Source organism: Gobio gobio (assembly GCF_949357685.1).
Source record: "Gobio gobio genome assembly, chromosome: 22".
Taxonomy (NCBI): domain Eukaryota; kingdom Metazoa; phylum Chordata; class Actinopteri; order Cypriniformes; family Gobionidae; genus Gobio; species Gobio gobio.
In genome coordinates, this window is record NC_137118.1 from 40908826 (window position 1) to 40935135 (window position 26310).

Genomic DNA, 26310 nt, shown 5'->3' on the forward strand with positions numbered 1-26310 from the left:
CAGGTTCTACCACAGAGGAAGTGTTTATTTTTCAAAGGAATCGTGATATGACAGATGGTGCATTTATCATGCTAATGAGCTTGAGTAAACATATACAGGCCATACAGATCAATATCTTAATGCATCCATCTAAAAAACCAACAACTGGTGATATGAAATATGTCAGCCTTTTTACAGATAAAGATTGTCTGATATCCATTTTTAAGTATTATGAATAATTTGGTATTTTAGGGCTTGAGCATTTGTCTTAAGTTGCATATTATAAACTGAATTACATAAAGTTGACAAAACGAATCACATTTTTATGTGCAGTTGATAAAAGAAAACTGAGAAAATTCCCTTTAACATACAACAAGCGTACAGCAAAGTTTGCAACTGAAGGGTGCTCGGATAAGGCCTTCAGAGACGTCTCGGTTACGGATGTAACCCTCGTTCCCTGAGGAGGGAACGGAGACGTAACGTTAGTGACTAACGAATGGGGGTTTCGCTTAGAAGCCTATCAACTTCGAGTTTTGAGAAAACGCCCAATGGCGTGCCAATGCCATGGGGCATGCGGAATTTGCATACGTAGCTCCGCCTCACTGCGTGAGTATATAAGGAAGTACGAGGCAATATCGCATTATGTTACCTGCTTGAGGAGCCAAGACTGAACTCCTGCGTTCCAGGCAACACAGCTGATGTGGCAAGGGGACGTTACGTCTCCGTTCCCTCCTCAGGGAACGAGGGTTACATCCGTAACCGAGACGTTCCCTTTCGTTCAGTCACTACGACGTAACGTTAGTGACTAACGAATGGGGGTCCCAATATAATCCCGCCACTCAGCCGTCTTCCAGCGCCCTGCGTAAGTGTGAGTTCCCTGTCGTAAGACTAGTACGGACGAAGGACTCCCACTTAACACAGGATTACCAAGGTACACTGGGAAGCATATCCCAGTGAGGGAATGCCAAGATGCCTACCCGTGGGGAGGACTTAAGAGACACATATGACCCGGAGAGGGTTGCATATGGAAGATCTCTAGGGTACCAGCCGAAGGTGGATTTTTAACCCTAGGGGTGGCGGGGACACGCCAAGGGAAGAAACCCGCTCACTGCGGAGACTTACGGTGAAATACACATGTGGGGGTCGCCAGAGGGAACCATGCACATGGGGCACCTGGCCGGACATGAGGGTCTGGGCTCGAGAGGGCAGACTGAACTGATGTCGGCGTCGACAGTGCTGGAGGAGCTCAGGGCTCTCGGGGAGCTCACCTGAGGAAAATATCGCACGTATCCAGTCCGTGGAGTGGAGTGGCGAGCAAGCGAAGACACCTGAACCTGGTCCATCACCGGCCCCTCGGGGGGGCGAGTACATAGTCGGACACTGGCTCCACTCGGAGATTGTAGAATCTGGCGAATGTGTTGGGTGTCGCCCAGCCTGCAGCTCTGCAGATGTCTGCTAGCGAGGCGCCATGCGCTAGAGCCCAAGAGGAAGCCACACTCCGGGTGGAGTGTGCCCTCACACCAAGGGGACATGGTCGGCCTTGCTGCTGGTAAGCCAAAGCAATGGTGTCCACTATCCAGTGAGACAGCCTTTGCTTTGAGAGAGCACTTCCCTTCCGCTCTCCACCATAACAGACAAAGAGCTGGTCTGAGGTCCTGAAACACTGCGTCATGTCTACGTAGGCGCGGAGAGCGCGTACTGGACAGAGCAATGCCAAGGCTGGGTCTGCCTCCTCCAAAGGCAGCGCTTGCAGGTTCACCACCTGGTCCTTGAACGGAGTGGTGGGAACCTTGGGCACATATCCAGGCCGGGGTCTCAGGATCACGTGAGAGTTAGCCGGCCCGAACTCCAGGCACGCTTCGTCAACCGAAAATGCCTGCAGGTCCCCGACCCTCTTGACTGAGGCCAATGCGGTCAGCAGAGCCGTCTTCATAGACAGAAACTTAATATCGACCGACCGCAAAGGCTCAAAGGGAGGTCTCTGCAGAGCAGTTAGTACTACTGCGAGGTCCCAAGAGGGTACGAGAGGAGAGCGAGGAGGATTCAGTCTCCTAGCTCCCCTCAGGAACCTGATGACCAGGTCGTGCTGACTTACCTTTTTGTTCTCCAAGAGATCGTGGTGGGCAGATATTGCGGCCACATATACCTTGAGGGTGGAGGGAGACAGCCTTCGCTCCAGCCCCTCTTGGAGAAACTCAAGCACGGACCCGATCGGACATTTCCAGGGGTCTTCTTGGCGGGAAGAGCACCAGGTGACGAAGAGGTTCCACTTCAACGCATAGGCATGCCGAGTGGACTCTGCCCTAGCGGAAGTGATGGTGGCGACCACCGTAGGTGGTAGGCCACTCAAACCTGCCGGGTCCCGTCTAGGAGCCACACGTGGAGGTTCCAAAGGTCGGGACGCGGGTGCCAATGGGTGCCCCGTCTCTGAGTGAGGAGGTCCGGTCTCAGAGGAATAGGCCAGGGAGGGGCTGTCGCAAGGAGAATGAGTTCGGGGAACCAGGTCCGGCCGTGCCAGTACGGGGCGACCAAAAGGACCTGCTCCTTGTCCTCCCTGATCTTGCACAGAAGCTGTGCGAGTAGGCTCACTGGGGGAAACGCATATTTGCGTAGGCCCCGCGGCCAGCTGTGCGCCAGTGCATCCGTGCCGAGCGTGCCCTCGGTCAGGGAATAATACAGGCTGCAGTGGGAAGAGTCGTGGGAGGCAAACAGGTCTACCTGTGCGTCGCCGAACTGTTCCCAAATCAGCTGAACCGTCCGGGGATGGAGTCTCCATTCTCCCGGGAGAGGCTGAAACCGCGAGAGCTCGTCGGCTGCGTGGTTCAGGACTCCCGGAATATGGACAGCACGAAGGGACCTCAGGCGCTTCTGACTCCATAAGACGAGATGGCGGGCGAGTTGAGACATGCGGCGGGAGCGTAGACCGCCCTGGTGGTTGATGTACGCTACTACGGCCGTGTTGTCTGTCCGGACAAGCACATGTTGACCCTTCAGCAACGCTCGGAAGCGGTGCAGGGCGAACCGTACTGCCAGCAACTCGAGGCAATTGACATGCAGGAGGCGCTGGGGTCCTGTCCAGGAGCCCGCGGCTGCTTGTCCATTGCACATGGCACCCCAGCCCGTGGCAGAGGCATCCGTCGATACGACAACATGCCTGGAAACTCGTTCTAAGGGCACACCGGCCCGTAGAAAGCTGAGGTTCGACCACGGGGTGAGTGTCTGTAAGCAGGCCCGAGTCACTTGGATCCGGAGCGTGCCAGACTGCCATGCCCATCTCGGGACTCGATCGCGAAGCCAGTGCTGAAGCGGTCTCATATGAAGCAATCCGAGCGGCGTTACCGCGGCTGCAGATGCCATATGCCCCAGGAGCCTCTGAAAAAGTTTCAGTGGAACCGCATTCTTGCTCTCGATTTGTCGGAGGCAAGTCAGCAGAGACTGCGCGCGCTCGCTCGAAAGCTGCGCGTACATGGCGACCGAGTCGATCTCCATACCGAGAAAAGAGATCCTCTGCACTGGGCAGAGTTTGCTCTTCTCCCAGTTGACCCGAAGGCCCAGACGGGTTAAGTGGTGGAGAACCAGATCTCTGTGTCCGCAAACCTGCTCTCGAGAGTGGCCTAGTATGAGCCAGTCGTCGAGGTAGTTCAGGATGCGGACCCCGTGCTGCCAAAGGGGCGCAAGGGCTGCCTCGGCGATCTTCGTGAAGACGCGAGGGGACAGAGATAACCCGAATGGGAGAACTGCGTACTGGTATGCCCGCCCCTCGAAAGCAAACCGTAGGAACGGTCTGTGTCGAGGAAGGATGGAGACATGGAAGTAGGCGTCCTTCAGGTCGATCGCTGCAAACCAATCGTCCGGACGAACGCATTCGAAAAGGCGTTTCGCAGTCAACATCTTGAACGGAAGCCGGTGAAGGGATCGGTTCAAGATGCGAAGGTCCAGGATTGGCCGTAACCCACCGGTTTTCTTGGGTACAATGAAGTAGGGGCTGTAGAACCCCGACCTCATTTCGGCTGGAGGGACAGGCTCGATCGCACCCTTCGCCAGTAGAGTGGCAATCTCCGCACGCATGACGGGGGCATGGGCCCCGGTCACGGTATAGCGGACTCCCCTGTAACGGGGAGGAGCCTGCGCGAACTGAATCGCGTAGCCGAGCCTGACGGTCCGGGCAACCCAGCGGGACAGCCCCGGAAGCTGAAGCCAGGCTTCCAGAGACTGCACCAACGGGGTCATACGGACAGTAGGCGTACCCCGGGTGGGGCAGCGAGGCAGCGTTACCGGCGCGGACAGGGGAGGCTGTTGGGCGTCCCCGGGTCGGAGCACGGTTAACGGCTGCGCCCTGACAGAGGAGACCAGGGAAGGACTCGCGTTCCACGGGGGTCTGCTCTGCCAGGGGGCTGGCGACAGAGAGGGACGAGAGTGGCGTGACCCGAGGGTGGCGCGCACTGCCGTCACCGATCTCTGGGGGCTCAGGGATGGGTTTGTCAGTTCTTTCTTTAACCACATTAGGGTGCTGCTGACCCGGGGGCCAGCAGCTGAACAAAAGATTCTCCCCCGGCCCTCCACCGGGGGAAGGAGCGGCCCTGCCGCCGTCTCCTGGAAAGAACTGCCCATCCCTGAGCCGTCCGCATCAGGAGCGCCGCTTAGCCTGGCGTTTCTTCGCGGGCTGCGGGGCTGGAGCGGACTGGGACGCCTTCCTGCGGCTGCCTCTGCGCGGCCCGGGTGGAGGCTGCTGCTTGGGTGGCGCAGAGGCGGAGGAAGCCGCGGGAGGACGTCCTCGGCGGCGAGCAGGCTGAGGCACCTGCGCGGGCGGTGGGGTGGAGGCAGCAGCTGACCGCCGGGGCAGGATGTATTTTATTGCCTCAGTCTGCTTCTGAGCGGCCGAGAACTGTTGGGCGAAGCTCTCGACCGCTCCGCCGAATAGCCCATCCTGTGATATGGGGGCGTCGAGGAAACGTGTTCGCTCGGCGTCGCGCATATCAGACAGGGTGAGCCATAAGTGTCTCTCCTGGACCACATTTGTGGACATCACCTGACCCAGGGAGCGCGCGGTCACCTTCGTCGCCCGGAGAGCGAGGTCGGTGGCGGCACGCAACTCATTGCTGAGCCCTGGATCAGCCCCTCTCTCGTGCATATCGCACAGCAACTTGGCTTGGTAAGCCTGAAGAGTTGCCATGGTATGCAAAGAAGCGGCGGCCTGCCCCGCAGCTCTATAGGACTTCGCCACCAGAGATGACGAAAACCTACAGGCCTTGGAGGGGTGCTTTGGGTCACCACGCCAGGACGAAGCGCTCTGTGGACACAGTTGCATCGCAACAGAACGTTCGACTGGGGGGACCCCAGTGTACCCATGAGCCGCGGCTCCATCGAGAGAGGTGAAGGCGGAAGAGGCCGCCAAACGTTCACGGGAAGACAACGGGGCCTTCCAGGAACGCGCGACCTCTTCATGCACCTCGGGGAAGAAAGGTATTGGAGGAGCGGCCGGACGGGTGTCCGAACGCGCCGCCCCCAAAAACCAATCATCCAACCGCGAACGCTCGGGCTGAGGCGGAGGGTTCCACTCCAGTCCAAGCGCTGCGGCGGCCCGAGAGAGCATGGCTGTCAATTCTGGGTCCGACTCGGGCAATGCTGGGACACCCGAAGGTGGCAGCACAGCCGAATCCTCATCCTCAGATGACTCCAGCCCACCTTGTGATGCGGCGATAGACATCACTTCCTCCTCCGCCGCGCCAAACGCCACAGTCGGGACAGCAGGAGCCGGCCCCGATGTAGACGCTTGAGCGCGGGCCGGGTCAAGTGCCTGAGAGGGGGGTGTGGGCCGAGGAACTAGCGTCGGAGCTTTATTCCACACCGTCACCCTCAGATCACCCTGGTCACCAGCCAAAGTGCCGCCTCCAGAGGAGACCGCAGATTGGGGGGGGACGGAGGGGACTCTCGTTCCGGCATCAGCACGGAATTCACGGAGTCTCGATCGTAACACTGAGATGGCCAGGTTCCCGCAGAGAGAACATGAGTCATCCACGAGCGCTGCCTGAGCGTGCTGAAAGCCCAAACACGTCACACAGCGCTCGTGCCCGTCGAAAGAAAAAAGTGATCTACCGCACCCAGAAGTGCACGGACGGAACATCCTGAAAAGGACGCGTCACGTGCAAGCTCTTTTATGAGAGGAAACTTCACAGTCGATGCCGAAGCGCCCAGGGAAACACACACCAGCTGGATGCAGACCACTGCACAGATCAGCAGGCAGGAAGTATGCGATCACTGGAACGCGCCGTCACACCAACACCGACTGGAAAGCTGCTCGTCTCGAAGAAGCTGACAGAGTCTCAGAAGGCTGTAGGAGTGAAGAGGTAGGTACTCTTGGCTCCGAAAGCAGAAACATAATGCGATATTGCCTCGTACTTCCTTATATACTCACGCAGTGAGGCGGAGCTACGTATGCAAATTCCGCATGCCCCATGGCATTGGCACGCCATTGGGCGTTTTCTCAAAACTCGAAGTTGATAGGCTTCTAAGCGAAACCCCCATTCGTTAGTCACTAACGTTACGTCGTAGTGACTGAACGAAAGGGAACATACATTAATAAACAATTAAGGTTTAATACTGGGTAAAGGGTTTGCTATTAACTGCAAATGTTGATACTTCGTAACTGCGTAAACCTCGTTCAGAATTTAATGACTTTGTTGGTATAGCTGATTCAAAAGTAGAAAATCACTCAAATGTTTAGTTTTCCAAATCGGCACAGGCGCACACACTCGCACACATAAATTACTAAAAATATTTAAAAAATGGCATAGAAACAGGTCACACAAAAAAAAGTACACAACGAGACAGAACATTTGCCATGTCTACTGTGAATAAAGCAGTCTTTGCCATGGAAACAGTCATACATCATCACATGGACTGTACAAAGTGTGAAAACGAACGAATCACTAAATCTTTTAGCGTTACTAAATATTTCAGCTTGGAGCCTGGTTTTAAATATCAGGCTCAGAAGTGACCCTGTTAACCGCAGTGCTCAACACATGCATTCCTATCTGTGTATGGTGTTTTAACATACAAATACATTTCACTACTGCATATCCTTCAGTGTGATGTTAAAGTGTTATGTGTCTGCTTGCAGGCGAGCAGAAGTAGAAATCCGCCGTTTCTGTGCAGGAATAGATTCACAGGTCCTGTTCATGCATCTGCTGTTGCATTTTTTGAAGCATCTCCTGCATCCTCCGCAACTGTAAGGGACAAAGTGAACAATATTCAGCCTTTGCAAATGTCTCGAAAATACTATTCTACTGACTAGTTCTGTGCTCAGTGCCACATTTAGAAAGTTCGAGTTAAAGGGATAGTTCACCCAAAAATGAAAATTGTCATCATTTACTCACCCTCAAGTTGTTCCAAACCTGTATGAGTTTCTTTCTTCTGTTGAACACAAAAGAAGGTATTTTGAAGAATGTTGGTAATTGAATATAGCCTGGATGCCAGCCGAACTTAGCCCCGCCCACAACATTTTTACTCGGGCAGTTCGGTCTGGACTTGATCCATAGAGAAGTAATTATGCCCGAAGAGAAACTGTTCGGACCAATGAAATTGTCAGGGCGGGCTTTAGACGATGATGGACAGATGATCAACAGTAACGTAATCATCCACGTCATCAAAGGCGCTTGGGTTGAGTTTGTTCTAATCCTAAACGGAGAACTTGTTCGTATATTTGCATTCACCTTTACTATTTCTCTCAGAAATGATGATCGTGTTGGTACGTACTCTGTGTATCCTTAAATTCTTTTTTTACAACACCGGCAAAGATCGTTTACACTCATCTTTTTCTTCTAACGTTAGGCTACTTATTCCAGCGTGCGTGCAGGTACAGGGTTGCCAAGTTTTTACAACAAAACTCGCCCAATTGCTAACGTTCCTCAAAACTAGCCAAAAACAAGCCCAATAGCTTTCCAGGGAAAAAAGTTGAGTTCTGTTGACATTTGACAACTAACGTTATGCGTCGCTCCGTTGCTCTGATTGGTTGTAGATCTATCCAATTGAGGTCTTTCCTGGTTCGGTTGAAACGCGCCCCATAATCACAGCCCAACGGAGCAGTATCAGACTCATATTCTGACTAGAATTGAGTATGATGGCGTCAGGCTAAATCGAATAGTTGACGATAGCCATTAAATTCCATAGTAGGGGAAAAAATGCTATGGAAGTCAATGGGGCCCATAAACTGTCTGGTTACCAACATTCTTTAAAGGAACACGCCGACTTTCTGGGGCTTTAGCTTATTCACCGTATCCCCCAGAGTTAGATAGTAGGCTATCCTCCAGTAGGCTAGCTGGAGCCATTTACCTCCAGTCTTTGTGCTAAGCTAGGCTAGCAGTGGGTGCGTCAGTCAGAGTTATGGCACGCACGGAGATGAGAATGATATGTATGGACTTATCTAACTCTGGGGGATACGGGGAATAAGCGAAAGTCCCAAAAAGTCGGCGTGTTCCTTTAAAGGGGTGGTTGATTATGATTTCACTTTGTAAACTTTAGTTAGTGTGTAAGGTTGCTATTTGAGCAATATTTGAGCAAACAATATCTGCAAAGTTACAATGCTCAAAGTTCAAAGCAAATGGAGATATTTTCTTTTAAAGAATTAGCTTTTTAAGGACTACAACAAACGGCTGAAGTGACATCACTAACCCCGAATTTTAAATAAACCCTGCCCCCGGGAACACACAACAAAGGGGGTGAGATTATCAACAGAAAATGCTAATCAATGACTTGATGATAGTTAACTCCACATCAACTACATAAATTCATCAACTAACCATTCCGGAACATCTTGTTGCCTTCTACATGTTGTCACTTCTTCTTGAGTCTCTCCATCATTGTCCAACTCAGGTTTGAACAAAAAAGGCTGAACAGTTTCATTGCCCTTCTGTATGAGGTTATCAGAGCTGCTAACTGCAGTTCTTTAAGCTCCGCCCCATGAGCAGCAGCTCATTTGCATTTAAAGGGACACACAAAACGGCATGTTTTTGCTCCCCCTCACAAAGTGACAATTTTAACATGCTATAAAAAATTATCTGTGGGGTATTTTGAGCTAAAACTTCACATACACACTCTGGGGACATGCAGACTTATTTTACATCTTGTAAAAAGGGGCAATCAACCACCCCTTAAAAGATCTTCTATTGTGTTCAACAGAAGAAAGAAACTCATACAGGTTTGGAACAACTTGAGGGTGAGTAAATGACGACAGAATATTCATTTTTGGGTGAGCTATCCCTTTAAGAAATGAAATAGCTAGATTAAGCAGGACAGGTGACCTCTTCATCCTTCATCTTTATCAGCTTTTCTGTTTCTACGTCTGGGGTGGACAGTATGGGGATGGGACTCTCCACGCGATTATCCTGGGTCAGTTTGCTGGCGAATACAGAACATATCATAAGTGAACTCAATGGCAAAGTATCTTGTGCTATTATGTTTAGCAAGATATCTGGGAAAACTATTGTGACTTACCTTGTCATTTGCTGTATGCACTGCGCCCTGTAGTTTTCATAGTGCGCGTCACACGTGATGTCTTTCAGGTCATGCATGTGTGAGCGAATCAACATAGTCCTCAGCTTGACGAAATCACAATGGGACTGATTGTCCACTGTTACAAAAAAAAGTATGCACACAAATCTTTTTTTTTTTTTTGGTCTAGTTGGTTGATTATCTGAAATGTCCTACTTTGGATGCTTAACGGTACAGAGTTTGTCTCGAGCAAAATGTAGATATTCAAGCACAGATTCGTACTGACCTTCCACAATGCCCCATGGGTAAAGTCTCCCTCTCACCCGCTGACCTTTGACCTCCACTATCGTGTTGCTTCCAATCACAGCAAATGGAGTGCTCTCCTTAAAGAACAAAACATAGAGATTTATATTTATTGCTTTAAAGTTTTAATACTTTTAAAGTCTACATTAGTTAGCTAGTTAGTTCAGTTTTCCAGGAAGAGTTGAATTTGTAGTAATTTTTCAAGATTTTGGCATTGGTTATTATAGTTAACTAAAATTAAATCTTAAAAAAATCAAACTTCTGTTGCTTGAAATAAAATAAATGTTATCTGTAATGAAATAATATATATATATATATATATATATATATATATATATATATATATATATATATATATATATATATATATATATATATATATATATAGTGATATAAACTTGTAATTGTGAGTTATAAAGTCAGAATTGCGTGATATAAAGTTGTAATTGCGAGATATAAAGTCAGAATTGTGAGTTATAAAGTCAGAATTGCGAAATATAAAGTTGTAATTGCGAGTTATAAAGTCAGAATTGCGAGATATAAACTTGTAATTGCGAGATATAAAGTCAGAATTGTGAGTTATAAAGTCAGAATTGTGAGATATAAAGTTGTAATTGCGAGTTATAAAGTCAGAATTGCGAGATATAAAGTCAGATTTGTTAGTTATAAAGTCAGAATTGTGAGATATAAAGTCTGAATTGCGATATATAAAGTTGTAATTGCGAGTTATAAAGTCAGAATTGTGAGTTATAAAGTCAGAATTGTGAAATATAAAGTTGTAATTGCGAGTTATAAAGTCAGAATTGCGAGATATAAAGTCTGAATTGCGATATATTAAGTTGTAATTGCGAGATATAAAGTCAGAATTGCGTGATATAAACTTCTAATTGCGAGTTATAAAGTCAGAATTGCGAGATATAAAGTCTGAATTGCGATATATTAAGTTGTAATTGCGAGATATAAAGTCAGAATTGCGTGATATAAACTTGTAATTGCGAGTTATAAAGTCAGAATTGCGAGATATAAAGTCAGAATTGCGTGATATAAACTTGTTATTGCGAGTTATAAAGTCAGAATTGCGAGTTATAAAGTCAGAATTGTGAGATATAAAGTTGTAATTGCGAGTTATAAAGTCAGAATTGTGAGTTATAAAGTCAGAATTGCGAGACATAAAGTTGTAATTGCGAGTTATAAAGTCAGAATTGCGAGATATAAAATTGTAATTGCGAGTTATAAAGTCAGAATTGCGTTATATAAGTTGTAATTGCAAGATATAAAGTCAGAATTGCGTTATATATAGTTGTAATTGCGAGATATAAAGTCAGAATTGCGTTATATAAAATTGTAATTGCGAGTAATAAAGTCAGAATTGCGATATATAAAGTTGTAATTGCGAGATATAAAGTCAGAATTGCGTTATATAAAGTTGTAATTGCGAGATATAAAGTAAGAATTGCGTGATATAACGTGGTAATTGCGAGATATAAAGTCAGAATTGCGAGATATAAAGTTGTGATTGCGAGTTATAAAGTCAGAATTGCGAGTTATAAAGTCAGAATTGTGAGTTATAAAGTCAGAATTGTGAGATATAAAGTTGTAATTGCGAGTTATAAAGTCAGAATTGCGAGATATAAAGTCAGAATTGTGAGATATAAAATTGTAATTGCGAGTTATAAAGTCAGAATTGCGTTATATAAGTTGTAATTGCGAGATATAAAGTCAGAATTGCATTATATATAGTTGTAATTGCGAGATATAAAGTCAGAATTGCGTTATATAAAATTGTAATTGCGAGTTATAAAGTTAGAATTGCGATATATAAAGTTGTAATTGCGAGTTATAAAGTTAGAATTGCGATATATAAAGTTGTAATTGCGAGATATAAAGTCAGAATTGCGTTATATAAAGTTGTAATTGCGAGATATAAAGTAAGAATTACGTGATATAAAGTGGTAATTGCGAGATATAAAGTCAGAATTGCGAGATATAAAGTTGTGATTGCGAGTTATAAAGTCAGAATTGCGAGATATAAAGTCAGAATTGCGATATATAAAGTTGTAATTGGGATATATAAAGTCAGAATTGTGAGTTATAAAGTCAGAATTGTGAGATATAAAGTCAGAATTGCGTTATATAAAATTGTAATTGCGAGTTATAAAGTCAGAATTGTGATATATAAAGTTGTAATTGCGAGATATAAAGTCAGAATTGCGTTATATAAAGTTGTAATTGTGAGATATAAGGTCAGAATTGCAAGATATAGTCAGAATTGCGATATATAAAGTTGTAATTGCGAGATATAAAGTCAGAATTGTGAGATATAAAGTCAGAATTGTGAGATATAAAGTTGTAATTGCAATTTATAAACTCACCATTGCAAGAAAAAAAAATCTGAATTGTGAGATAAAAAGTCGCAATTATCTTTTAAATTATTTAAATTGTTCTGAGATAGAACAAGCTTCCATACATTTTAAATAGATTTTTTTTTTCTGATTATTTTCTGCAACATGTGCTAGAGGTGTAGTTACAGCTTCTACCAGCAGGGTCTAACTGGATCAAACTAACCAACCAGCCAAACCTTGAACACCTTGACAGAGGCAAGCTCACTTGGTTTCACTAATTATTACAATTTAAAATAACTGTTTTCTATTTGAATATATTTTAAAATGATCATTTATTCCTGTGAACAAAGCGGAATTTTCAGCAGTATTACTCCGGTCTTCAATGTCACATGATCCTTCAGAAATCATTCTAATATGATGATTTGCTGCTCAAGAAACATGATTATTATCAATGTTGCGTAATATTTTTGTGGAAACCCTGATACATTTTTAAACACCTTGACGGAGATACCTCATTTGGTTTCGAAGTGAGGCTGAACCAGACATCAGCCTTGGATGGAACAGATAACATAATTTTTCATGTGTTGAGTCATTAAGTACTCAAGCATTAATGTATGTGTTATAATACGGACCTTCAGCTCTCTGTCCTGTTGCTTGAGCTCCTCGTCCTCATCGGAATCACAGTCTGGGAACTGGTACACTTTGATTCCAAACTTCTCGATCTCCTCCCTGACCTTGAATAGAAGGATCAAAAACATTTGTTACGTCAGAAGCCCTGACACTATCGAGCAAGGACACAGTGTGCGTATGAACATGAACAGAGCGTGTGCATGTATAAACAGGCGGAGGTGGATTTACCCTGTCCTTCATCTTCCTCATCTCCGCTGGCGTCAGACAGTCAGCCTTGGAAATGAGCGGAACCACGTTCACCTTGTCCTGCAGTGCCTTCATAAACTCCACGTCCACAGGCCGCAGCCTAGGAGGAGAGCAGAGAGAGTGATGGGCGTATCCGGTCTGAGATACTTTATTTACTTAAAGTAGGCTACTTACTTTATTTACTTTCTGTCAAAAATTTGACATTTACACTACTGTTCAAAATTTTGGGGTCGGTAAGATTTATGTTTTAGAAAGAAGTCTCTTATTCTCACTTTATTTATTTGATTAAAAACAGTAATATTGTGAGATGTATTACAATGTAAAAAAAAAATATATATATATATATATATATATATATATATATATATATATATATATATATATATATATATTACAATATTTTAAAATGTAATTTATTGATGCAAAGCTGAATTTTCAGCATCATTACTCCAGCCTTCAGTGTCACATGACCCTTCAGAAATCATTCTAATATATGATGATTTGCTGCTCAAGAAGCATTTCTGATTATCATCAATGTTGAAAAAAGTTGTGCTGCTTAATATTTTGATCCATTTAATGCATCCTTGCTGAATAAAAGTATTCTTTTTTTTTATCTTACTGACCACAAACTTTTGAATGGTATATTTTAAATTCAATAAAAGAAGCAGATTTCGATTTTTTGCTCTTTCATAATAGAGATTGATTTACTGTAATGTTCACAACGCAAAGGTTTCTGCACATTCTATACAGACCATTTATTAAAAAATAAACTGTAAAGACAACTTGCCCAGAAACAGTTGTTTTTCAGTTGTTTTTCAACAGTTGTTTTTTTACTTGCATTTTTATATATATATATATATATATATATATATATATATATATATATATATATATATATATATATATATATATATATATATATATATATATATATATATATATATATATATACAGTGAATCCAGAAAGTACACAGCGCTTCACTTTTTCCACATTTTATGTTACAGCCTTATTCCAAAATTGATTAAATTCATTATTTTTTCTTAAATTCTACAAACAATACCCCATAATGACAACGTGAAAGAAGTTTGTTTTAAATCTTTGCTACTTTATTAAAAAATTAAAAACAAAAAAAATCACATGTACATAAGAATTCCCAGCCTTTGCTAAATATTTAGTTGAAGCACATTTGCCACCAATTACAGCCTTTTTGAGTCTGATGCAATTAAAGTCTTTTTGAGTTTGATGCTACAAGCTTGGTACACCTATTATTTGGGCAGTTTCTCCAATTCTTCTTTGCACGACCTCTCAAACTAGTCTCCCAGTTCCTGCCGCTGAAAAACATCCCCACAGCATGATGCTGCCACCTCCATGCTTCTATGTAGGGATGGCCAGGTGATGAGTGGTGCCTGGTTTCCTCCAGACATGACGCTTGCCATTCAGGCCAAAGAGTTCAATCTTTGTTTTAATCAGACCAGTGAATTTTGTTTCTCAAGGTCTGAGAGTCCTTCAGGTGCCTTTTGGCAAACTCCAGGTGGGCTGTCATGTGCCGTCTGGCCACTCTACCATACAGGCCTTATTGGTGAAGCGCTGCAGAGATGGTTGTTCTTCTGGAAGGTTCTCCTCTCTCCACAGAGAAATGCTGGAGCTCTGTCAGAGTGACCATCGGATTCTTGGTCACCTCCCTGACTAAGGCCCTTCTCCCCTGATCGCTCAGTTTGCCCGGGCGGCCCGCTCTAGGAAGAGTCCTGGTGGTTCCAAACTTCGTCCATTTACGGATGATGGAGGCCACTGTGCTCATTGGGACCTTCAATGCTGCAGACATTTTTCCGTAGCCTTCCCCAGATCTGTGCCTCGATACAATCCTGTCTCAGAGGTCTACAGACAATTCCTTGGACCGCATGGCTTGGTTTGTGCTCTGACATGCACCGTTAACTGTGGGACCTTATATAGACAAGTGTGTGCCTTTCCAAATCATGTCCAATCAACTGAATTTACCACAGGTGGACTCCAGTCAAGTTGTAGAAACATCTCAAGGATGATCAGTGGAATCAGGATGCACCTGAGCTCAATTTTGAGTGTCATGGCAAAGGCTGTGAATACTTACGTACATGTGATTTTTTTTGTTTTTTTATTTTCAATAAATTAGAAAAGATTTCAAACAAAATTCTTTCACATTGTCATTATGGGGTATTGTTTATAGAATTGAGGGGAAAAAATCATGAATTTAATCCATTTTGGAATAAGGCTGTAACATAACAAAATGTGGAAAAAGTGAAGCGCTGTGAATACTTTCCTGATTCACTGTACACCGATCAGGCATAACATTATGACAGGTGAAGTGAATAACACTGATTATCTCTTCATCGTGGCACCTGGTAGTGGTAGAGATATATTAGGCAGCAAGGGAACATTTTGTCCTCAAAGTTGATGTGTTAGAAGCAGGAAAAATGGGCAAGCATAAGGATTTGAGCGAGTTTGACAAGGGCCAAATTGTAATGGCTAGACGACTGGGTCAGAGCATCTCCAAAACTGCAGCTCATATGGGGTGTTCCCGGTCTGCAGTGGTCAGTATCTATCAAGAGTGATCCAAAGAAGGAACAGTGGTGAACCGGCGACAGGGTCATGGCTTACTGATGCACGTGGGGAGCAAAGGCTGGCCCGTGTGGTCCGATCAAACAGATGAGCTACTGTAGCTCAAATTGCTCAAGAAGTTAATGCTGGTTCTGATAGAAAGGTGTCAGAATACACAGTGCATCACTGTTTGTTGCGTATGGGGCTGCATAGCAGCAGACCAGTCAGGGTGCCCATGATGACCCCTGGCCACCACCAAAAGTGCCAACAGTGGGCATGTGAGCATCAGAACTGAGCAATGAAAGAAGGAAGCCTGGTCTGATGAATCACGTTTTCTTTTACATCACGTGGATGGCACCAGGATGCACTATGGGAAGAATGCAAGCCGGCGGAGGCAGTGTGATGCTCTGGGCAATGTTCTGCTGGGAAATATTGAGTCCTGCCATTCATGTGGATGTTACTTTGACATGTACCACCTACCTAAGCATTTTTGCAGACCATGTACACCCTTTCATGGAAACGGTATCCCCTGGTGGCTGTGGCTCTTTCAGCAGATAATGCGCCCCACCACAAAGCAAAAATGGTTCAGGAATGGTTTGAGGAGCACAACAACGACTTTGAGGTGTTGACTTGGCCTCCAAATTCCCTAGATCTCAATCCAATCGAGCATCTGTGGGATGTGCTGAACAAACAAGTCCGATACATGGAGGCCCCACCTCGCAACATCTTGGTGCAAAATACCACAGCACCCCTTCAGGGGTCTAGTGAAGTCCATGCCTCGACGGGTCAGAGCTATTTTGGCAGCAAAAATTTGGTCATAATGTTATGCCTGATCGGTGTGTGTGTGTGTATATATATATATATATATATATAATAGCAGAGAGTCTAGGATGTATTACCCATGGCCAAATGGAGGGATGAAGTACAAGCAGCAGTGGACACGATTATCCTGGATGTTCTTCCTGTTCAAGCCACTTTCATCCCGAAAATACTGTTCAAACTGCTGGTCAATATAATCAGTAATGGCCTTCCAGCTGAAGATCGAAACGAAAGATTCTGATTAGCAGAAAAACTACCAATAATGTAATTAACAAATCTGTGGTAAACTCAAAGTATGTACCTCTCCGTATTATTGACAGCGTCTCCAAAACCTGGTGTGTCTACAATGGTCAGTTTCAGCTTAACGCCCTTCTCCTCAATGTCGACGGTGTGTTTCATGATCTCCACAGTCTGATTAATACGCTCTAATCAACAAAATACGCAATTGATGACATTACTTAAATTGCAGTGAAATCTGCAAGCTCGGAAGCAGAAATATACCTTCAGCATTCAGTAGTTTCCTGTCCTTGTACAGATCTGTGAGGAACAAACTGTTGATCAGGGTGGACTTTCCAAGACCAGATTCCCCTGAAAAACAAGGAGTTTAAACATTCAGTAATGCACTTATGACCCAGATACATTGAGCTATCATGCTCATGTGGTCGAGTGAGACGTACTGATAGAAATATTATAATTAAACTGCAATAGTTCCACAATCAAATATATTTAAGTATATCTTTATTTGGACCTCAGCACTATTTCCGGATAACAAAAGTACATTAAGCACAAAATTAGCTCTAATTTAGCAGACTTTAAGTATATCAATTTAGTATACCTAAAGTATTTATATTAAGTACATACATATGTATATATACACTGAACAAAATTATAAATGCAACACTTTTGTTTTTGCCCCATTTTTCATGAGCTGAACTTAAAGGGTTAGTTCACCCAAAAATGAAAATTCTGTCATTAATTACTTACCCTCATGTCGTTCGACACCCGTAAGACCTCCGTTGATCTTCGGAACACAAATGAAGATATTTTAGTTGAAATCTGATAGGCTCTGAAAGGCCTCCATTGGCACAATGCACGGTTCACTCTCAAGACCCTTAAAAGGTACTAAAGACGTCGTTACAAAGTCCATCTCACTACAGTGGTTCTAAAATAACTTTATGAATCAGCGAGAATAGTAAAGAGAAAACCCTAAATAACGACTTATATAGTGATGACGATTTCAAAACACGGCATCATCAAGCTTCGAAGCGTTATGAATCAGTGAGTCGAATCAGCAGTTTGGATCGCCAAATTTCAGCAGTTTGGCGGTTTGACACGCGATCCGAATCATGATTCGACTCACTGATTCATAACGCTTCGAAGTTTGATGATGCCGTGTTTTGAAATCGTCATCACTATATAAGTCGTTATTTAGGGGTTTTTTTGCGCACAAAAACTATTCTCGCCGATTCATAAAGTTATTGTAGAAGCACTGTAGTGAGATGGACTTTTGTAAGATTTCAACTAAAATATCTTCATTTGTGTTCTGAAGATGAACGGAGGTCTTACGGGTGTCGAACGACATGAGGGTAAGTAATTAATGACAGAATTTTCATTTTTGGCTGAACTAACCCTTTAAAGACTTTTTCTATGTACACAAATGGCCTATTTCTCTCAAATATTGTTCACATCTGTCTAAATCTGTGTTAGTGGGCACTTCTCCTTTGCCGAGACAATCCATCCACCTCACAGGTGTGGCATATCCAATATCAAGATGCTGATTAGACAGCATCCGAAAACCAGTCAGTATCTAGTGTGACCACCATTTGCCTCATGCAGTGCAACACATCTCCTTCGCATAGAGTTGATCAGGTTGTTGATTGTGGCCTGTGGAATGTTGGTCCACTCCTCTTCAATGGCTGTGCGAAGTTGCTGGATATTGGCCGGAACAGGAACACGCTGTCATGCTGCAACATGAGGTGATGTTCTTGGATGAATGGCACAACAATGGGCCTCAGGATCTCGTCACGGTATCTCCGGACATTCAAAATGCCATCAATAAAATGCACCTGTGTTCATTGTCCATAATATACGCCTGTCCATACCATAACCCCACCCCCACCATGGTCCACTCGATCCACAACGTTGACATCAGCAAACCGGTCACCCACACAACGCCATACACGCTGTCTGCCATCTGCCCTGTACAGTGAAAACCGGGATTCATCCGTGAAGAGAACACCTCTCCAAAGTGCCAGACACCATCGAATGTGAGCATTTGCCCACTCAAGTCGGTTACGACGACGAACTGCAGTCAGGTCGAGACCACGATGAGGACGACGAGCATGCAGATGAGCTTCCCTGAGACGGTTTCTGACAGTTTGTGCAGAAATTCTCTGGTTATGCAAACCGATTGTTGCAGCAGCTGTCCCGATGGCTGGTCTCAGACGTTCTTGGAGGTTAAGATGCTGGATGTGGAGGTCCTGGGCTGGTGTGGTAACACGTGGTCTGTGGTTGTGAGGCCGGTTGGATGTACTGCCAAATTCTCTGAAACACCTTTGGGGACGGCTTATGGTAGAGAAATGCACATTCAATTCACCGGTGGACATTCCTGCAGTCAGCATGCCAATTGTACTCTCCCTCGAAACCTGCGACATCTGTGGCATTGTGCTGTGAGATAAAACTGCACATTTTAAGCCTCGTCCACACGAAGCCAGAGCTTTCCCTATCCAATGTTTTTTTCCCCTCGTTTCAAGAAATATCTGTGAACACACAAAACCACTGAAACCAACTCAAAACGATGTAGTATACATGCCAGACCAGTATGTGGCGCTGTAATTCTGCCACAGAAATACACTATAAATGGAGAAGAAGAGTTGTGGCTAGAAGGGGTACAGCAATGGTAGGAAGGGAGGCAAAATCTCACAATAAAATAACAATAAATAAATTTGCTACTTACCAGATTTTTTTTATTAACGCATACACCTACCCCAACCCTAAACCTACCCTTACAATAATGCAAATAGGCAAGGCAAGTTTATTTGTATAGCACATTTCATACACAGTGGCAATTCAAAGTGCTTAACACAGAAATTTTAAAAAAATATTCGTAAGTGAATTAAAACAGTTATAATAGGAAATATAGCTGCGAGCAGCCATTAACGGGGCCAAGCTCAAAGAAGAAGACAAGACATGCCAACATGGCTGGGAGAGTTAGACCAACTGCAACAATGAGCAATTAAAGGCATTTTAAGAGAATTTTAGGCAAAATGGCTGAAAAATCATATATACAGTCACTAATAATATGATTTAATGGTTTGTCACTTTTGACTAATAGGTGGCGCAGTTACGAAATTGATGTGGTGTGGTCAGAGTGAGATGACAATGACAAAGGCAAAGTTTGGTGTCAGTATGTCAAAGCATTGCAGAGATACAGCCTCAAGAGTCATTTTGGCATCATTCCTTAACTTTGTCGCTGCAGTATATGAAAACGGTTTTGTCTGTTGACACGAAATTAATAACTTTTTGCTGTAATAGTCTGAAGATGTTACGATTTGATTTTTGTGAAAATCAGACAAATGGTCAAGGAGGAGTTTGAAAAAGAAGGTTTCTAAAGGAAATCAAAATGGCGAACAGATTGTTTGGCCAAATATGGTAAAATTTGGATCTATGTTCTTGGCATGACCAAAGGAATCTATTAAAACCAGTTTTATGCCAATAGTCAAATTTAATCAAAAGTTATTAGCATTATTGGAAAATTCATTATAACTTTTGTCCACAAGGTGGTGCTGCCTTGAAACTTTTTGAGTACTTTCAGGGCTTGGGGACGAAGACACACACTGAGTTTCGTAATGATACGCCAATGCGTTTGTAAAACATAGCACTTTCTGACAAAATTCAAAATGGCCGATGCCCAAAATGGTTGATATGGGAAAATTGGGTATGGTATGGCTCGGCGTGATGCCCTGACTCTAAAGAGACCAGTTTTGTGATATTTGGCTAAAGCGTTCTTAAGTTATAATCAAAAATATCAAATTTTTGTATCTCTGGACCACTAGGTGGCACTGCGCCGAAACGCTGCAGGCAGCCTCAGGTCATGGTTGGCATAACACATACCAAGTTTGGTTAGAATATGCTAAAGCGTTGCGGAGATAGAGCCTGACATTCATTTTTGTGGGCACTTTGTCGGCACTAACCCTTCGGTGCTTGGCCCCTAATGAAAAGAAATAAAAAATTAAGATGAAAACCAATATCAGTGGTGGAAGAAAATGGAGAGTCAGGTTTACTTTAAAAATATTTGTCAGGTAACTGTGCGTTTAGACAGTACACTTACAGACAAATCTTCTTGGCCAAACTTGAGGGCGTTCTCTAGATGTTTTACCCGTCAGAGCAGATCTAAACGGGTCTTCCTCGCACCGGAGGGAATACTCAACTTTGGGACTTCCCCATATTGGCTGTCTGCTTCTGTGGTTTTTAACCGGCTCACAGCACGGCCTCCTCGCCCACGTGATATTTCAAAATTCCCAAAATTTCAATCACGTTGCATTTACCACAGAATCAGTCATCCACCTATGGTTTATCCACCCCACTTATTTATCGCTCCCCGTCTCTAAAAATACAGTAATTGAATGACGCAATATTGATGTGTGCATTCCCGGTGGCCGTAGCTGTATCCCTTCTAGTCTTTCCTGTGCAGGATGTGGTGTGATGATGACAGCACCGTTTCACAAAATATACGGATTGCCTGTACACACCAAAACGCAAGGGTGTCGTTTTCAGATTTATCCACTCCGGGACCCGGTTATAAAAAATATTGGTTTCATGCTCCTAAAATGCCGGATCCATGTGGACGAAACGCTGATACGGTACAAAATTTGTACGTATACTGCTAAACTCGTTTCCGTGTTGACATAGAGTGGCCTTTTATTGTGGCCAGCCTAAGGCACACCTGTGCAATAATCATGCTGTCTAATCAGCATCTTGATATGCCACACCTGTGAGGTGGATGGATTATCTCGGCAAAGGAGAAGTGCTCACTAACACCGATTTAGACAGATTTGTGAACAATATTTGAGAGAAATAGGCCTTTTTTGTGTACATAGAAAAAGTCTTAGATCTTTGAGTTCGGCTCATGACAAATGGGGCAAAAACAAAAGTGTTGCGTTTATAATTTTGTTCTGTATATATATATATATATATCAGGGTTTTTCCTACATTTAAATTTTTTTGGTGGCCGCCAAAACAAATTTGTGTCCCGCCAAAGCCTTATTTGATCATTTATTGTGATTTATGATTGATGTAGTAGATGACTGCTGCGTTTGCGTTAACTGAGTGACAGATAGAACGATCAGAGAGCTCCTCCCCCGCTCACACGCTCTCTGTCTTCAAAATAAGCATTCTTAGCTTTCTAATATTTCACATATTACGTTAATCAAAATCAAAAAGTCGGAAGACCGAATCCATGTTGCACGTGGTGCTATCAGACAATGTTTTCCTTTAATTACCGCTGGGTGTGAGTTGCGCTCAAAAAACGTTGACTCTTCTCTGACCAGCTGACATAAACCATACTTTCAATAAACCGGAAACAAATCCTATCCGGTTATGAAGTGTTTTCTGTGTGTTGACAAATCTTTTGCAAAGTTCTAACAGACGGGATTCGCACACAACGAACACATCTGCTAATGTCCGATTCGCGACCTATATGACTCCTTTGAACCGAGTCATTTTAACGACTGGTTAGAACAACTGATCTGTCCAACACTGAACTCACGAATCAGTTGAATCATTTACTCTGAACACATCTGAAATGAGAACACAAGTGTGCTTACCCAATTTAGCAAGAGTGGGTGTTTTTAGTTTTAATTATCCACAGTCTTTCAGCTTATTTATGTTCACAATGTGTAGTAAAATAAATAGCCTATAAATCATTTAGTTTAGACTGGAGTGAGGTGAAACCAGAACAAAGTTGTTATTAGCTAGCTGATAATTTTATGAAATTTTATATGGCAGAAAATTAGGCTATTGGTTCATTTTTTAATACTACTTTTTAATATTGATATGATTATATACCAAAACAATTATCTGTAAATAGTGTAAAAATGAGGAACAAAAACAAAATAAGATAAGCAAAAATGACAAACTTTCTTTGAATTTATTTAAAATGTATCCAGATCACGTGGGTAGGGTAATTTTTTACTGTGCGTGTGTGTGTGTATGGATGACCATGTCTGTCTGTCACCACCGAAGACCATTTTTGACCCAGGAAAAACCCTGTATATATATATATATATATATATATATATATATATATATATATATATATATATATATATATATATATATATATATATATATATATATATATATATATATATATATATATAAAAATTTTGGTATATTTATTTATTTATTTTTGTATTTAGTATTTTTATATTTTCAGTTAAGACATTTTGTTACTTTTTATATTTCTATTTAGCTTTATTTTATATTTATTTCAGTTTTAGTTATTGAACAAACTTATTTAATACATTTTTCAAGCTTTTTGCTTTTTCGGAAGTTGCAATAATATTTTCTTCTCCACTGTGGCGTATCTCTAAGTGAAAAAATGTAGGGTGGGACTTTTTTCTATCAAGAATTGATTGGATGGTTGTGGTTTGCTATTGGTGGATCTCATGTGAGTGACAGGTTGTCCCGCCCTCGCGCCATCAAACACGTCATCAGAGAGCGAAGAGATGATGACTTTTTATCACACAATTCGGAAAAATTTTCTCGCAATTGCGACTTTATATCTCGCAATTCTGACTTTATATCATGCGGTTGCAAAGGAAAAGTCAGAATTGTGAGATAAAAAGTCGCAATTAACTTTTTTTTCATTCGGTGGTGGAAACAAGCTTCCATAGAGATGTCGCTTCAAGAGGGAGGGGAAGTTACAGTATTTTGATTAAAGACTACAAGGGCACGTGAATTTTAAAAAGATAATGATGTGATAAATAATTTATAATAAATACTGCAATATTCCTAAAATATAAATATTGTCCATTTTGATTTCATAGTGTTGTATATGAGGGTTTTCAAGTTTTTCATCTAATATTTGATGTTTTATTTCTGCATTAGTTTAATGAAGGAAAGCAATATTTACTAGTTCTAATTGTATCTTTAGTTACCATTAACAACAACACTGGTGATAAGGAAACTCACCTGCCACCATGAGTGTGAAATCAAAGCCTTTTTTGACCGACTTCCTGTGAACCTGGTTTGGGAGGGTGGCGAAGCCAACATACTCTTTTTCCTGAAACATTGAATTATAATGTCATAATTTAAGAATACAGGGCTTATGCTACCACATTAATTTCCATATCAAAACAACTGTACAGTATGCCAAAAACGGACATCGGCAAGCCAAAGCATGTGATAGCTAAAGGGATCAAAATGAATCCAAGCGCCCCACCCCCAACCTGATGTATAACACACTCGCTACATTACTAGGGCAATCCCAGAATTCCTGCCATGTTTCATTGTGCTTAGAGAGTCTGTGCGGGAGCGGTCATGCCTGAAGGCCTCGCAGTCCGTATTTAAAATATGACATAATTTATCCTATTATATAAAACCTCTCTGCTGTCATATACATTCATTATGCTTGGCTTGCATCATGAATATGCAAAATTGGCCCTGTTTATTGATCCAATTCAACTTAGATGGCAGCAGAGTATATGCAAATCTGTCGGAAAGGAATGGCTGTGCATGACCTAATGGCTCAGTTTGAATCTGTGTTTGTATTTAAACCCAAACACAATCAGACTAATTAGTATTTGCTTTTGAGAAAGCATTTAATAAATGAGCCATTTTGGATCAGAAAGTGGAGGTCAGCAATCTGTCTTTGTGCAATAGACTCTCCTGCATGGCTTCATCTCCAGGATTGTTTGGCCTGTCTGGAGAGGGGTTTATCCTCACCTAGGGCCATGGATATTGGATTTGGCTTTCATTCACAGCTGACAACAGTCTCAGTCACTGGAAACCGTGTGCATGCATTCGTGGGCGTTCACAGAGACACAACACAAGAAATGAATCCGAGCAGAAAGAGGCATTAGCTGTATTTTCATCAGTCGTCCAGATTGACTGACAGTTCGCCCTCGGGTGGACATACGGAGAGCCAAGTGCACATTTAGACATTTGCTAAGCCGGTGCACAGCGGACCACATGAACATCAGCTTAACTCACATTATTTATAGAAAATATGAAATCAGAAAAATACCACAAAACAGTGCAACACCTCTAAAATTAAAATCCCTACATGGGTCAATTTCACCCCGAACTTTAAAAGATTATTATCAAAAATCTATTAAGATTGTTTGCATTGTGATATTATTTCTCTAACATGCAAACACGCATTCTCATGATAGTAATGTGTATTAGTAATGTGTGTCACAATGCAAGTAATCTAATTTGCAATAAACCATGACGCAAAAATGCAGTTTATTACTTTTCTATTTTAGTGTTGGAGGTGGCCTTTCTTCGAGATTCACACATTAATTACGTAATTAGATTCTGTGACATTTAACGAAAACTTTAAGACGGTGACTGATGGTATCAGCATCCTTGTTCTCAAATGATGCAACGGATGCAATTCTCCTGCTGCTTTACAGTGAGGTTAACCGAGATGAAAAGTGGGACACTGAAAGCAGGCAGCGAGGATTAGTTTCATGCATCTCTGAAAACGGACAGCATCCATGAATTTGACCGAAGAGATATTTGCAACCCTTAAATGCATGATATACATACGATAGCTATTTTTGGTGTTCATTGTTACTCTCCTAACCAAACAGATGTAGATAGAAGCTGCAAGTGATGCTGATGCAGGACCGTCACATGGCTCTATTCATAGCAATGTCCCAGAAATATATGAGGCATGCTCACAGATGTGGATCGAGATGTTAAACTCATAGAAATGCATCACACTATTTATATTGATGATTTGAGACAATAAAGTGCGCTTACCTCTCCATCCTCTGCTGTGTGATGTGAGATGCCCGCAGCAGGTGAAGGATGCAGACGCCCATTCAAGCGTTGAGAAATCCACGACGATTGATGCAAACAGACAAATTACATTTCCGTTATTATATCTCGCTGCTTTTTCAGCCACATACCGTTAATACTTCACCTCTTACCTAATTTCACCGTCCGGCTCTTGTACCTGGCGCTGCTCGTCATCCCGACCGCTTTCGGAAGGCGAAATCTCGAATCGTACTATGGAGAAGGCTTGCTTATTAATATTAATTAGCCCAACCGTCTCTATTGGACGAATTATTATTCAAAGTCCACTGCTATTGGATGGCAACCGCGCGACGGCAGCTTTACGTAATTAATATTCATTAGGAGAGGTTTCGGCCATAGTAGGATTCATATTTTCGTTTTGAGAACAGCTGGAATAAATATGATTATGTCGGATTTGGAGGGGAACAATCTAACAGTAGCTACATCTGATCATATAGGGCCAACCAATTACGAATTCCTTTTATTGATCATATAAAACTGATTAAAAAAGCGATATTTACATAAAATAAAGACCATATGTACAAATAAAAAAGGGCACTTTCAAACCGACCAATAATTCGACATACCCAACATGATACTGTATTTAATGCTTTAGTTAGATATAAAATAGTAATACATTTAAAAAAAAATACAATTAATCCTACTTTTTAGGATTTACCAATTATTTTAATACTTAAATAATTTTGTATATTTCTTTTTCTTTCAATTTAGGCAATTGATACACTGTAAATGTAAAGCTTATATACAGTAAAAGTGGTTGTCCCATACAATACAGTTATGATGTTGTTTCAACACAGAGACGCATGATGGCAGTATAACGCCATAGTCTCGTATTGAGCAGTTTGAATGAATGCATGTACACCGATCAGGCATAACATTATG

The 26310-nt window shown here is 42.8% G+C and overlaps 1 protein-coding gene across 2 annotated transcripts; it reads right to left on the reverse strand.

Moving 5' to 3' along the window:
* Window positions 1-25619, reverse strand: septin5b (septin 5b). Of its 2 annotated transcripts, XM_079805449.1 has the most exons (13): window positions 25542-25590; window positions 25372-25382; window positions 23575-23665; window positions 16882-16968; window positions 16682-16805; window positions 16461-16595; window positions 12972-13089; window positions 12746-12847; window positions 9755-9851; window positions 9472-9607; window positions 9279-9375; window positions 6551-7205; window positions 9-409 (listed from the first exon to the last, which is right to left on the reverse strand). In XM_079805449.1, exons 1-12 carry the CDS (start codon window positions 25582-25584, stop codon window positions 7143-7145), a joined length of 1104 nt encoding a protein of 367 aa, XP_079661575.1. In that variant the 5' UTR covers window positions 25585-25590; the 3' UTR covers window positions 9-409; window positions 6551-7142. The 2 variants fall into 2 exon arrangements, with proteins under 2 accessions (XP_079661574.1, XP_079661575.1); XM_079805448.1 differs by lacking the exon at window positions 25372-25382 and having other exon boundaries at window positions 1-409; window positions 25535-25619.
* Window positions 25620-26310: the final 691 nt, after the last annotated feature.

Bases quoted from the DNA above. Each gene is read 5' to 3' on its own strand.
- septin5b (XM_079805449.1), bottom strand. From the start codon at position 25,584: ATGACGAGCAGCGCCAGGTACAAGAGCCGGACGGTGAAATTAG. The intron at 16,596-16,681 runs GTACATACTTTG...TTCGATCTTCAG, and splicing joins GCTGTCAATAATACGGAGAG to CTGGAAGGCCATTACTGATT. The intron at 7,206-9,278 runs GTCACCTGTCCT...TGTCCCTTACAG, and splicing joins TAAAGATGAAGGATGAAGAG to TTGCGGAGGATGCAGGAGAT.